We start from the raw sequence: 13,758 nt of genomic DNA on the forward strand, positions 1-13,758 counted from the left end.
ATCAGTTCAATCCAGCTCGAACCCCAATTTTCAGTATCACTCTGACCCAGTAGAGTCCTGAAAATCATTTCTTGAGCTATTTTGCAAATTTTATCAATTTTAATGCTTTTTAAACTGATATAAGTGTCAATCGGGGTCTGACATCCAAAATTCTTTATTCAAGGTTAGCTTTTCGCATAGCATTTTATGTCATTTCTCACTATTTCATATCATTTCTCAGCATTTCATAACATTTCATTTCATTTTCGAAGTCCAGAACTCCAGTTTTATAAATTTCAATCCAGATCAAGTTTTAAAAGCTTTCAGAAATCAATTTCAAACCCTGGGTTTCCAAAATTGACATTTTTACCCTCGAGATTCTAAATTTGGAAATATTTTTTTGAGAAAAACAATCTGGATTTATTTCAAACTCAAATTTTCAAATTGTACACTGGATTTGCTTCGCAACGGGGTATTAAACTTCAAAATCCGAGATCGTTTCAAAAACTGCCAAAAATAGCTCGTTTCGTTTGAAAATATTTTCTCGAGAAAAATAATCTGGATTTCTTTCAAAATCAAATTTTCAAATTCTACACTGGATTTGCTTTGCAACGGGGTATTGAACTTCAAAATCCGAGCTCGTTTCAAAAACTGCCAAAAATAGCTCGTTTCGTTTGAAAATATTTTCTCGAGAAAAACAATCTGGATTTCTTTCAAAATCAAATTTTCAAATTCTACACTGGATTTGCTTCACAACGGGGTATTGAACTTCAAAATCCGAGCTCGTTTCAAAAACTGCCAAAAATAGCTCGTTTCGTTTGGAAATTTTCTGAAAAGACTATTTTACCCCTCTAATCGTCAAAATGAATTTCAAAAGTGAAATTTGGACCCGCTCTGAGATGGCCCATCCATTTGCATTTTCTTGTTTTAATTTATAAGAAAAGAAAAAAAAATTTATCTTTTTCTTTATTTTTTGTTTGTTTTATTTTATTTTTTTTTAATTCTTCTGGGACCCACAAGGGGGTCAACCACCCTAGCCCTCAATCCAGCCCACCTCCTTTCTTCTTTTTTCTCCATTTTCTCTTTTTTATTTTTTTGTTTTTTTTTTCTTCTTTCTTTCTTTTCTTTCTTTCTTCTTCCTTTTTTCTTTCTTTCTTTCCTCCTTTCTTTCTTCTCCAGCACTCACGTAAACCCAGCCTCTCTTCCTTTCCCTTTTCTTTCTTCCCTCTTTCCTTCCCCTTTCTTTCCTTTTCCTTCTTCCCCTCTTCTTTCCTTTTCCTTCCCTTCCTTCTTTCCCCTTTCTTCCTGACTCCCTTGCTACTTTCCCTCCACAGCCATACAGCCATTCACGTAAAAGGGGATTCCCCCCTCTCATTCCAAAGGAATTAAACCTAAAAAACTTAGGGAAGATGATTATTAAGTCCTAAGTCCAGCAAAAAAAAGAAAAATAAGATACGGCTGCCCCCAAGACCATCTAACGCATCTCTCTCTCCCTTGAACTCTCTCTTTTCCCTCCCCTTTGCTGCTGCAGCACACAGCATCTTCACCTTGCTTCAGCCGGCAGCCATCACACAAGTTCCAGCCGCCAGCCACCTCTCACTGCAGCAACACACAGCCGTCTCCAACGTCTTCTTCAACACCAACACAGCCAACATCCTCACCTTCCAGCAGCTGGTCTATTTTGCTTCAGCCTCTTTCAAAGTAGCATCATCATCTTCAAAGGGGCCACCTCTATCCGGACCTCCATCCAGCCTTGGTGATGCCACAGCCTCCTCTTCAATAGGTGCTACCTCTGCTCCAACTCTTCCCGCAGCATCAGTCAACTCCACAACCACTTGCTGCCGCAGCCTCCATTGCAAACATCTGCTTCTAGCCCATCCGTTGCAAGGAAGGGATCCAAGGTAAGGCCCTCGTTTCATTGGTGCTTGTTTGATTTTCCTCTTTCTTCGTACTGTTGTGAATGTTTTTCTTTTTTTCAAAACGTAATATAAAAATCAGTTTAAGACTGGGTTTTGAGTTTTCTATCTTTTATGTCAAGGCCATCTAGGTGAGGGGATCCATCCGATGGATGGATCGGGTCCCTCTCACTTGCAGCCAACATCAAGTGAATGTCATTCCCCCTGATTTTTTTTTTATTTTGCTCATAGTTTTAAATATATTTCATGTCTTTCTTCATGTTACATTTATTTCGTTTTATTTTTTTTGCTATGTAGTATGATTTCATTGATAGCACATAGTTTTGGTTTTAGGCACGTATTTCAATTGTTATTTTATGCATAATGTTTCACTAATAAATGGTGGTGTTTTTAGTGTAAATACATCTAAGTGTCTGTAATTCCCCTCCAAAAATCCAGATTATGTTGGGTTTCCGAACTCCTTTGAACAAATCAAACCCTAAATCGGGTTTTCTGTCTCTCTAAACTTCCAGTTTGTGCTTTAGTAGACAAGAACCTTCAAATTCACCCTTGTGGGGGATTCAAATCATCCTCCAAAAATCATAGTAGATTTATAATTGAATATACTAATGATCTGAAAATTTTGAGGTTTTTCAAGTTAGTTTTGACCTATGTAAAAAATCGGATTTCTCAGCTCCCTGGGAAAATCTCGATTTTCCTTCGTCACGGTATAGACACACCCTAATGCACCGAGTCCACCCAATCCGTAGCCTGTATGCAAAAACTTTCAACATGAAAGTTGTTCCTAACATAATTTCATGTCATTTCCCAAAATTTGAGAATTTTTTGATCTGTTTCATTATTTTTCCCGGATTTTCCCTTTCTGTCTAACACATTCCAATGTCCAGAAATCTCAGAGATTTAGGTCTCTGATAACAGTATGGCCTTTTCCAAACCATAACCCAAATCCCAATAGTGTCAAAATATCAAATATTCCTCTATTTGTCAGGGACATGTTTCCACAATTTCAGCCTTTTTCCCATCCGTCTGCCATTTTTCCCATGTTTTCTACCGAAACCTGTCTGTTTCCCCTAAATCCTAGAGTCGCCGGATTCCGATCCGACTTGTCGGAGTGGTACAGCTCCGACCATAGGTCAAAAACAGAAAGTGTAAAAGGAAAAAACCCTTGCCTTACTGTTCCCTGTCACCCCATAAAATTTGGGAAATTTTTATAGAAATTTGATATCCTAAATCCCCTTTAGAATCAATATTTTAGGCAAAAATCACAAAATTTAGGGTTTTTATTTGAATTTCCATATTTAAAAATACAAAAAAAATAGATTTTCGATCTCAATTATGTTTATAGGGTTATTTTAGGTGTCCATGCCAAATTTGGTTTAATTCTAAGTTCATTTGCTCCATGTGTTAGTTTATCTTTAAATTTAGAAGCGAAAATCAGGCGAAAATTAGGTTAAATTTGATATTTTATGATATTTTCATCATTTTAAGGTTTTTATCATGTACATGAGCATATAGAATTATATTAGGGTTAATTTCAATGTCATTTTCATTTCACAATTTTCATTTTTGCAAAATTTATTTCAGAAAACCCTGGTTTCAAGGCCATAGTCTTGTTATCGGGGGTATTTTGGTCATTTTGACCATAATTTCGAAATTTCAATTTCTAATTCCATAAATTTTCATGTATATCATCATATTTTATCATATTGTGTTTGATTTAATTCATTTGATTTTCAAATTTCCAAAATTTACAAATTTTTTTTCAGAAAACCCTGATTTCAAGGTCATCAGGGGTATTTCAGTCATTTTGACCTCAATTTCGAATTTTCAAGTTTATTTTCAAAATTTATTCATTATTTATCATGTTTATATCAAAGGAGGTATGAATTTGGGTTTATATCTGAATAATATCCGATAATTTCTCATATTTTCGGATAAATTCAGAAAAACCTACATTTTTGTGCTAACCTTGTTTTCTAGTTTTGCAGGAACATTCAAGAAGAAGACTTAGCTTTTATTTTTTTTATTTCAATTCAATGTAACCTCAAATGTAATAATTTGGAATAAGAGTTACTTTTCTGCTTAGAATAGGGTTGCATTGCATATAGTTTAATTTATGTAAATTTCGATATTTGATGTATGATTCATGTGCATTTATTTCAAATCCACTATGGTTTACACGAATGGCACGTGCACAAGCTCTTATGGAGTTTATAAACTCGGTGGGATTCGTATTTATGGCCATAGTCAGAATACAAAGAAAACCAAGATTTATGATCTTCGTATTAGCCACATTCAGCCTACACTCTTAGGCTAACTTCAAAATGCACTGCATTTCTCAAAGTTTTAAAAGGATTTCCCAATTCCTCAATTGAAATTCCCTTTTCAAATTCATATTCATTCATTCATATCATTCAAATTGCATTATTCTCAAATTCATTTTCCAATTTCAATTTCAGAAAATTCAGTTTTCTCAAGAATTTTCAAGTCTTTCTCAGGATCTGATTTTCTCAAAATCCTGAGTTTTCAAAAGAGATTTCAAAGCATTTCCCAAGTTCAAACCAAGATTTTCCAATGTTTTAAAATTCTCAAAATTCAAAGTCTCAAGTTTTCAAAAAGATCGATTTTTTCAGATTTCCCATTTTCCTGAGAACTCAGTTTCCTGATAATCCATTTTTCATTTCAAAAGTCATTTTCCAATGAATTTCTTAGATTTTCTCAGAATTCTCAAATCCATTTTCTTAGAAAAGCAATTCCAAATTTCAAAATCGATTTTCTAAAGTTCAAATTTTCCTGAGAAATCACTTTCCAATGCAAATTTCTGACTTCCAATGAAATTCAATGATTTTCTCAGGAATTCAATTTTCAAGTACTTTTCCAATCATTTTCCAAGCATATTTTCCAAAGCAAACATCATATTTTCTCAAACTTGCATTATTTTCAAAATTCCATAGCACAAGCCTGATTCTTTGTGTATTCTAAGAAAAACAGAGCATAATTTAGATATTTGAGTCAAGTTAAAGCACATAATTGGTCCTTGGTTCAATTACCCCTGGTAAAGGCGCCAGAAACGGTTGAACCTCGTACCAACAGGCGGATCCCATTCCACAGATTTTTTCCGCAAATTTTCAAAACAGAGGCGAGTAATTTTCAAAACCAATTTCAAAACTTGGTCGAGTTTGACTCACGAAATTCATCTCTTTCTCGTAAGGGAGGAGAATAATTTTGCGATGATAACACAAAGGGACTACACAGATAGAAATGGACAACGACTTCATCAGGAAAAAAATCGAAGCCAAGCAATTTGAGATTCATCATGTGGGCTCACAATTCCATCTAACAGATATCCTCATTAAAGCTGTAAAAAAATGAGACTTCGCAACATCAGTGGCAAGTTGGGAATGATAGATATCTTTTCCCAACTTGAGGGGAGTCCGGATAGGGTGCAATATGATTGCAAAAAAATTGTGCATTAAGCACCCAATCGCCCTCCATCAGGTCTTGGCCCCACACCTGACAAGCCCTGTCCTCGAGATGGAGGGTGATAAGGTGCTTAATGCACAAATATTTGTGCCATCTTTTCACACTTGAGGAGGAGTGTTGAAGGATAATTGGGATTGTATAGGTGAGTCTTATTTTTGTAGAGCTATAGACTTTTATGCCCTCAGTCCAACTTTTACCTTTTTTGTATATATATATATATATATATATATATATATATATATATATATATATATATATATATATAAGAACAGGAGAGAGAGGATATCGAAAGTGTCTCTCTTCTCCCTTTTCCCAAACTCTATGCCTATTCTCTCTTATTTCTTAATCTTCTTTACACCTCTTTTTTTCCCTGCTGTGCTGTAAATAACAGGGAATAGAAGTCATTGTGACGTGATTCAAATCTGATACATCAACTATCCTAATGGTAACAAAAGCCCTTTCCATAGGAACCTTTCTATTTCAATAGCTTCACTGTCACTAGTTCAGGTCAAGAGTAGGCAACGAGCTTAAAGGGACACATATGTTCACAAATTACAAAGGATACTTCATACAAAGCCTTCCCCTTACATTTAATTTTATTCTTTTTTTTTCCTCAAAGCAGCCCAAGGCTGCACATACATCCTCGTTTATTGTGAATATTCATCCATGCCCTTGAAATTCTTAAACTGTCCAAATTCTTCTTGAACGGAAGTAACTCAAGGTCCACACTCCATTGTTATAGGACAGCAGAGACCAGACATGCAACAAGCCTTGGTGCTTCAGTGAACCACTAGAAGTCTTCTAAAGGATTTTGTTTTATTACCTCAACCTGCGGTTGGTATCAACCTTAGGAGAGTTGTCAACTATTAGCAACTTCTCTGGATTGTACGGCCCCATCTCTGAGTGAGCAATATGGCTTTGCCACCTCATTCTGTCGGCGATATTTTTTGCTTTTGCAATTACATCAACATGGTCACGTATAACAACTGCTCCTTCAGGGCGTAAAATCCGATCCATTTCCAGAAGAATGTTGACAATGTCACACCTGTGAGCATAAGAAAGAATCAGAGAATTCATCAATATGGCAGAAAAAATCACGATAACCAAGACAGACATAATCATGTAATCGACGAGGGCAAGAATGTGAAAATAAATTGATCAAAGAATTTGTTATCAGTAGTATCATTGTAGAAATAAGGCCTAATAAGGAATCATTTTTTCTTTCTTTTCTAAATCATCCATATGTAACCGCAACCAGATCGAATTATGCTGGTGCCCAAACCTGGATTAGCACACTAAAGCAAGGAAAATCGAATTTGAATTGAAACGAATATAAATAAAAACATCAGTATGAAAACCAGAGCCACGTTATTGTTTACATCTAGGAACTCTACAACCATAGAAGAGAAATAGAAAAAGCAAATTGATGGAACAAGAAAACAATAGAAATGAGATTGCTCAGAATTTGAAAAAACAAAGATCATTGAGGCGAAAAGAGAATTTTGAAACAGGGGAACTTATTCCAAGTTGGACATATGAAAGAATTAAGATGTTCTACACAATGACGGACAAATAGCTTATCTCATGTGTAGTAATGAATAAAGTATTTATATATAAAATAAAATGTCAAAATATAGCATTAAAAAGAAAATGAAAATATGAGGGAAAATTAATTGAATACTTTTCTCACAACAATTAAATCACCAGGTTCAGAAGAAAACATTTAACCTATGACCATTCCTAAGAAATAACAATATAAATTTTGCTGTTATGACCATAAAACCTATGGTGTAACTAGGACTACACAACCCAAACCCAGCTTTGGGAGGCTATAATTTCAGTTGCCAACATAAAACATTGCAGCAATAATTGGAACAGCATAGGTAAACTCCATTTACTGCTTAAGAGATAGCACCAGATAATTCTGTGAGCCAGGCTATGCAAGGTCTGAAGTTAGATCAATTAAGGTTGGTGCAAGATAGAGGTAAACATTTAAAGGGTCTCATGGTCAAGAAGCAACAATCAACATGAGAGAGAGAAGGAGACCCAAATTTGGACTGAGTTATACAAAAATTCATCAATACTCCACATTTGTTTTGGATAATCAAGAACAAAGTTTTACAAGCATAAAGAAAAAAGTTGCAGAACTATTGTTTGCACTTTAAAGTTTAAACCAATTTAACCAAAATTTCAAATTTAGTTCTCTTCACAGACACGTCAGTTTTGGATTGAGAAAAATGTTTTTTGAAACAGATTTTGTTGGGAAATTAACTCAATGGGTTTGTCAACTAAGTTTGAACCAGGTATGCTTGGAGGCACGTGTCAGATGTGCTATCTTTCAAGTGACAGTTGCTCCACTTAAGATCAAATCTTTGGTGCAATGGGTATTCCTGCAACTTCGCTCCTTGGATACAACCCAGCTTTCACGTACTCGCAAAGGTCGGCCCACGCCGGGTGAGACCACCTTGAATTGTCTCTTGACTCCATTAGGTAGATCCTAGGCTCAACTTAGGCAAAGTTCAATAGACAAATGCAACTCTACATTATTTAAGCCATGTGAAATTCCCTCAACTCTTCAATCTAGGACTTAATTTTTGAAAGAAATGAAACCCGACTAATTTAGGTAACGTAGGAAAAAGAATAGGCAAACCTAGGTTCTAACCCAATAATTTTGGGACAAAACCCCAACAAATTTTGTTTAAGAATGGTGCTTGATTGGCACCAGAATTAATATGGTTACTGTCTCACAGCATTACTGGAACTAGTACAGGAAGTTGCTGTGTGTGTGTGTGTGTGCCTGCAGTAAGGCTCCAAACTGAAGATGATCAGTAGATAACTTCAACTCTGTCAAGTGGCTCATTGGTTCCAGCAACAAAAGAGAACATGAGCAACAGAGCAAATAATTGAAGTGATTACGGATCAAAATAACATAACATGAGCCAGATTCGTACTTGCCCATGTACATGCTGAAAACTCCATCTGCATGTATAAAGTCATACGTACGAGGGTAGGTTGAGAACTCTTCACACCTGCCATTGAGAATCAATTAGCATCAGTACATTTTTCTTATTTCTGCCTGAAAAGAAACCTTATTAAGACCTATGTCACATGGGTGCGGGTGCGACACGGGTGCGGCGCAATTTCAAAAATTTTGGACACGGGGACTCGGCTATATATATATATATATATATATATATATATATATATATATATATATATATATATATATATATATATATATATATATATATATATATATATAAAGACTCGGTCAAAGTTGTGCCCATTAGGGGACAGGTGATGAGTTGTGAAGCCTGATTCAGGGTTTTTTTCCTTACAGGAGGGGGGAAGGGGGTTCCCCCCGGCGCGGGTCCCGCTGCGCGGTCAGGGGTCCAGGGGGGCCGCCCCTGGCGGGGGGTTATAGCCCCCCCCCCCCCCTCCCCAAGATTTTTTTTTTTTTAATTTTGTAGCATAGATTTTTTTTTTTTTTAAATTCTAAAAAATGGACCAAAATGACCCTGGGTGTGTTGACCACACCCAGGGTCGGGTTGACCGAGTCCGAGCCGCACCCGTGTCGGTGCGTGTCGACGCGGGTGCGTCGACCTTGGAGCCGAGTCCGTGTGACATAGATTAAGACATGTTTTCGGAGAAAGAAAAACAAGGGTGTGTAGGAAATGGGGTTTTGATAATTGTAAATGGCTTGGCTTCAACCTATCTTTAAAAATCACTCTTTGCTCGACTACGGGCCGACCTCTCAACGACCTGACCTTTTGTAATGCAGTATTGTTCTAGAATAATGAATAATTTCTTTCACCCTAAAAACAAACAAAGGTGCCAAAAAGGTCATAAACTAACTACACAATTATAATTCTGATGATGCATTAGTAAAAATATCTAACCTACTGATTGATTGACTAACAAAAACTTTTGAACTTCTCCATAGATAGATGCACTGATCCATCACTTAATGTACACATGCATCACTTCAGTAGTGAAGAAATAGGTGTTGTTTACTATATCACATGGATATAGATGTGGGAACAGGACACAGTGTGGATATGCTTGGTACAATATGATCATTCTAAAAAATTAGGACACGGGGAGACAGCAGTACACACACATAGATGTATGTATATGTATATATGTGTATAAAGCAGCAATTCTAAATCTCTATAATTAGGAGCGTCAAATAATGAAACTAAGTTGAAATTGAAATGTAATGTAATTAATAACAAATTTTAAAAGAAAAATAACTCAACTGAATAAAAAATAAATAAATAAGATAATAAATGTAAATAGATAAAGTTCATGATACAATGTTGACTGTGTAAAAGTGGTTTGACCATCTCCATGAATGTCCTGGAGTGTCCACGAAGTGTCCGAGTGTTGTCATGTCAACACGAGATATGCATGCGAAGTGAAGAGTCCGTGTGACAGTAGGTTGTTTCCCTTCCTGGGCATAATCACTGCTATTTCAGCTTCTCCACCAAGCAACTAGAAAAACAGTGTGATGTCACTTGCATAGGAGTCATAACACCATGCAACACTGACTAGATTTGAATATGTTATCCTGACAAATGTCTAAACTACGTAGGATGAAATTAGAATATAAAAGATGCATGGGAGAACAGGGGAAGATTAAACTGTTAGCATTGTCACAATCGAACTGGCACAAGAGGTACCACCTCTCAGCAGGCCTTCATATTCAATGATGATCATGATAATTTGGGATATAGAAAAGCATGAAAGAGTAGAACTTATCAATCCTTTAGCCTTTTGAGTCTTTGACACTCATTTATACATGTCCTGGTAGGAGATATGCCACTTCTCTAGCAGTCCTTGATAGTCAATGGTGACCATGACAACTTTCCATAGTCGGGTCCTGTAATACCTGTATTAGGAATTTTGCTGACAAGAATACTAATTCTATTCATGGTTTCCATCAAAATTGAACCAACAAGTGACTTCACTGATGATTCCCCCTGAAATGAAATGAGCTCTATGTGACCCAATGACCTCTCTATTCAACAAACAAAATTGGCTAAAACATGGTGGGAAGTGGTAAAAATATAAACAACCACTGACTCCCAGCCAAACCAACTCATCGAGATATAAAACTATGATGGACACAAATCAATCAACACAAGTACACTTCATGGTAGGATTGAGATGTGCCGTCTGGACTGGTCGAACCTCACTATCTTTAACAAACAGATTTCAAGTTCAGATCTGAGCAAGGGATATCCCCACATTGGCTATCAAAAGAAAAAGGTATATTATCAGGTACAAGTACTCTCACTTATTCATTAGATTATGACAATTTCCTCATAAAAGAAGAACCTAATCATCAGACTCGATATGCTTATGTGATATGAGTTTGACCTTATTGACAGAGCAGTGTTGAAGCTAACAGGCATTTTCACCTATGCTGTTGTAAGATAAGATCTCGCAAGCATGTATGGCCAATGGCTCTTACAAAGTAGATGCCTACTAAGCTGGGTCATTCAATGCTTACCATCATGTCCCTATTTTGTACACAACCTGTTTCCAAGACCAATAAGAATCGATTTACAGTAACAAAATCAGGTGGAAACACAGCAGACTTGTTTGCTCTTTGTGATTGGTAGCTCATCATACATTAGCATATGACTCCTAATTACTAGCATAGCTTTTGCAACTTGTATTTAAATACAAAGAACATTTTTCCTAGCCTCCTTTGATCAAGCAAAACTTGCCATCATAGAGCATCATCATCAACAAGCCTTCACTTTATTTTATTTAAAGAATAGCATCTAAGTTCCTATATATTTATTTGATTTGATCTCTCGTCACCTCTCTCAAAGACTTCATGGGCTTTTGCCTTTTACTAGTACTAGATGGCCCCTGCAACAAGGTCTCTTAGGGCATGCACGAACCATCTCAAACAGCATTTATTACTTAACTTTCTCCTCTTTTGCAAGTCAAGACTACCACTAAGCCTATCTAACACCATTCTTGATTCTATCTTTCTGATTATGTCCAGTTTAGTATGTATATTCATGATGTGCTCTCCCTTGCTATTCCTTCCTACCTTGGTAGCTCTGAACCATATAATTCTGTCATATTACTGTAGGTTCGTAAAATCATAGTCATAGATATCGGCAATATTTTCAAAATATCGCGATATTATCACTGTAAATTCAGAAAATGATAATATTGGTAAAATATCGTGATATTTTGAAAATATCAAAATATCGCCAATTTGATAATATTGCGATATTATCCATTAGTTTTTCTATTTTTATTTATTTTTTACATTTTAAATATGTTTTTCTTCTTTCTTTTACATTTTTTACTTATTTCTTTTATTATTTATGTATTTTTTGTCTAAACATGGTATTTTCTCATTTATTTTTGTTATTTTGTAAACCCCAAGATTTTCCCAAGATTTATCATCAAACCTATAATATCGTGAGAAATGGCCTCACCGAGATATAGCTGATACTGATATTTGTGACTGCACTTGTATGAATGAAAACTCAAAATGTAATAGCCGTAGTTTTTTTTCTTTTATTTAATTGGAATTTTTATAGATGTAATGCGTAAATTATTTGATTTGGGCCTGAGATACCAGTTTCAGATCCAGGACCCATAAAGGGGTCTTTATATAACACCCCCCCTTGTCAGAAAGATAAAATTGAGCGTGTAAACACACAAAACTGACAATAAAAGATAAAAATACAAATTTTAACTCGAAAAGAGTTAATTCCCTTATTTATTTTCTTTTAAAAATTTACAGGTTTTACAGAAACTGAGTCTCTCTCGCTCTAAAAAAAAGGCATAGTTGCCACAACAAAATCAAAGGCGGGAAGCAGCGCAGGAATTGGAATTGAAAAATGTTCATTTAAAACCTTTAGAGGACTTGGGAAAAAGAAAGCGAGAAGTGAATGTTTTGTTTAAGAAGTGATATGTGAAATCATATAAAATACTAATAAATTGATGGAGGTAAGAGGAAAACTCTTAAGGAAGATCACAGTCAAATAACAAAATCCTGTTAAAAAATCTCTCTATCATTTACTTAAGAGAATAACATAGAAGTATACATTCAACAAAAGAATAAAATATTAAAAAAGACAACTTAAAAAACATACTTTGGACACTATATTGAAATAATAAAAGAATTTGTGCAGCAATTAATGCATATGTTGTCACATATATTACAAATCTAAGAAACTTCAACTAAGCCTAAACAACATAACTCAGCTACTATATGATACTTTTGAACAATAAAAAGATCTATATTTGTAAAATGATGTCTATTGCCAATCTAAAGTAAATTGTAATAGGAATCGGGATTCTCATGTCTGAGAATCAGTCCCATGTTTGAGAATCAGGTTTCTCAACTACTGCTTGCTGCATTCTAGGAATTGGAATTCCATCTTACTTTAAGTGCTCCCGGTAACTGTGCAAAAAGAATCTCAACAGTAAGAATGCTGGAAAAAAGTTGTATGCAGGGAAACAAAAAAGAAGCTTTAACAGTAGGGATGTTGGAAAAAATTAACTTAATCAGGGATAACAGGATGGCAGATGAAAGCTTTTATATTGCATCCCTAGTCATACTTTATTTAGATCAATTAACCATGATACAAATAATAATGAACATGAAGCAATAGACCTTAAACATAATATGGAACTCTAAATCAGCCAATCAAATAGATGTTCTTGAAACTTTCCTAGGAAAAGTAAAAAACTTGTAATTTGATTAATTCAAGAATCGAAAACAGGAGAATGAACAAGCAAAATACCAGTCCATATACGTTCCAATAAGGCCACGCTCATATATGATACCAAGCGTATTATTTTTGACATCTGAGGGAAGAACATTCATAACCCAAACTGGTTGATTGCTCAGTGCTGCAGCAAAGCCTCCTAACCCTGCATTCATGTCCATAATATTTCTGTATCTTCCTTGAGTTAATGAACTTAGGAAAATTCCATAATGTGAAACTCTATGCTTCCAGATCTGATTATCTCTGTTAAATATTTCAACTGTGATTCCTCCTACAGCCCTGCTCATTGTCCCTGGAGGCATGGCATTTAATCTTTTGGGCCATTTCTGTAGTGAGCCTCCTGCTACTTCTCTAAGATTGTTCACTCTTGGAAGGCGAGTAATACACACATCCATTTTTACGTACCTGTGAAGATCATGTAAGGTGAAAGGCAGTTCTTAGACAACCAGCTGTTAGCATGTTAACTAATTGTTCTCACACAGGCAGACAAATTCACATACACATGAATGCACAGACATGCATGCATACGCTTTCACAAGCATGCAACAACATGGTGGTGAGTGGCAGAGAGTTGTTTTTAAGAGAGTAACGCTGATTCTCAGTTCAGTCAT

At 35.6% G+C, this 13,758-nt stretch overlaps 1 protein-coding gene across 1 annotated transcript; it reads right to left on the reverse strand.

Moving 5' to 3' along the window:
* Nucleotides 1-5,844: 5,844 nt before the first annotated feature.
* Nucleotides 5,845-13,546, reverse strand: LOC149843150 (putative methyltransferase PMT18). Its single transcript, XM_089999622.1, has 3 exons — nt 13,163-13,546; nt 8,330-8,407; nt 5,845-6,423 (listed from the first exon to the last, which is right to left on the reverse strand). Exons 1-3 carry the CDS (start codon nt 13,540-13,542, stop codon nt 6,198-6,200), a joined length of 684 nt encoding a protein of 227 aa, XP_089855748.1. The 5' UTR covers nt 13,543-13,546; the 3' UTR covers nt 5,845-6,197.
* Between the last annotated feature and the right edge of the window lie 212 nt (nt 13,547-13,758).

The sequence above is a fragment of the Nuphar pumila genome, chromosome 3, assembly GCF_984573655.1.
Source record: "Nuphar pumila chromosome 3, dmNupPumi1.hap1.1, whole genome shotgun sequence".
Classification (NCBI taxonomy): domain Eukaryota; kingdom Viridiplantae; phylum Streptophyta; class Magnoliopsida; order Nymphaeales; family Nymphaeaceae; genus Nuphar; species Nuphar pumila.

Coding starts and splice junctions, on each gene's coding strand:
- LOC149843150 (XM_089999622.1), bottom strand. CDS start 13,542: ATGGATGTGTGTATTACTCGCCTTCCAAGAGTGAACAATCTTAGAGAA. Junction 8,408..13,162: donor ATTGGAACGTATATGGACTG/GTATTTTGCTTG, acceptor TCTCAATGGCAG/GTGTGAAGAGTTCTCAACCT. Junction 6,424..8,329: donor TTCAGCATGTACATGGGCAA/GTACGAATCTGG, acceptor TTATGCTCACAG/GTGTGACATTGTCAACATTC.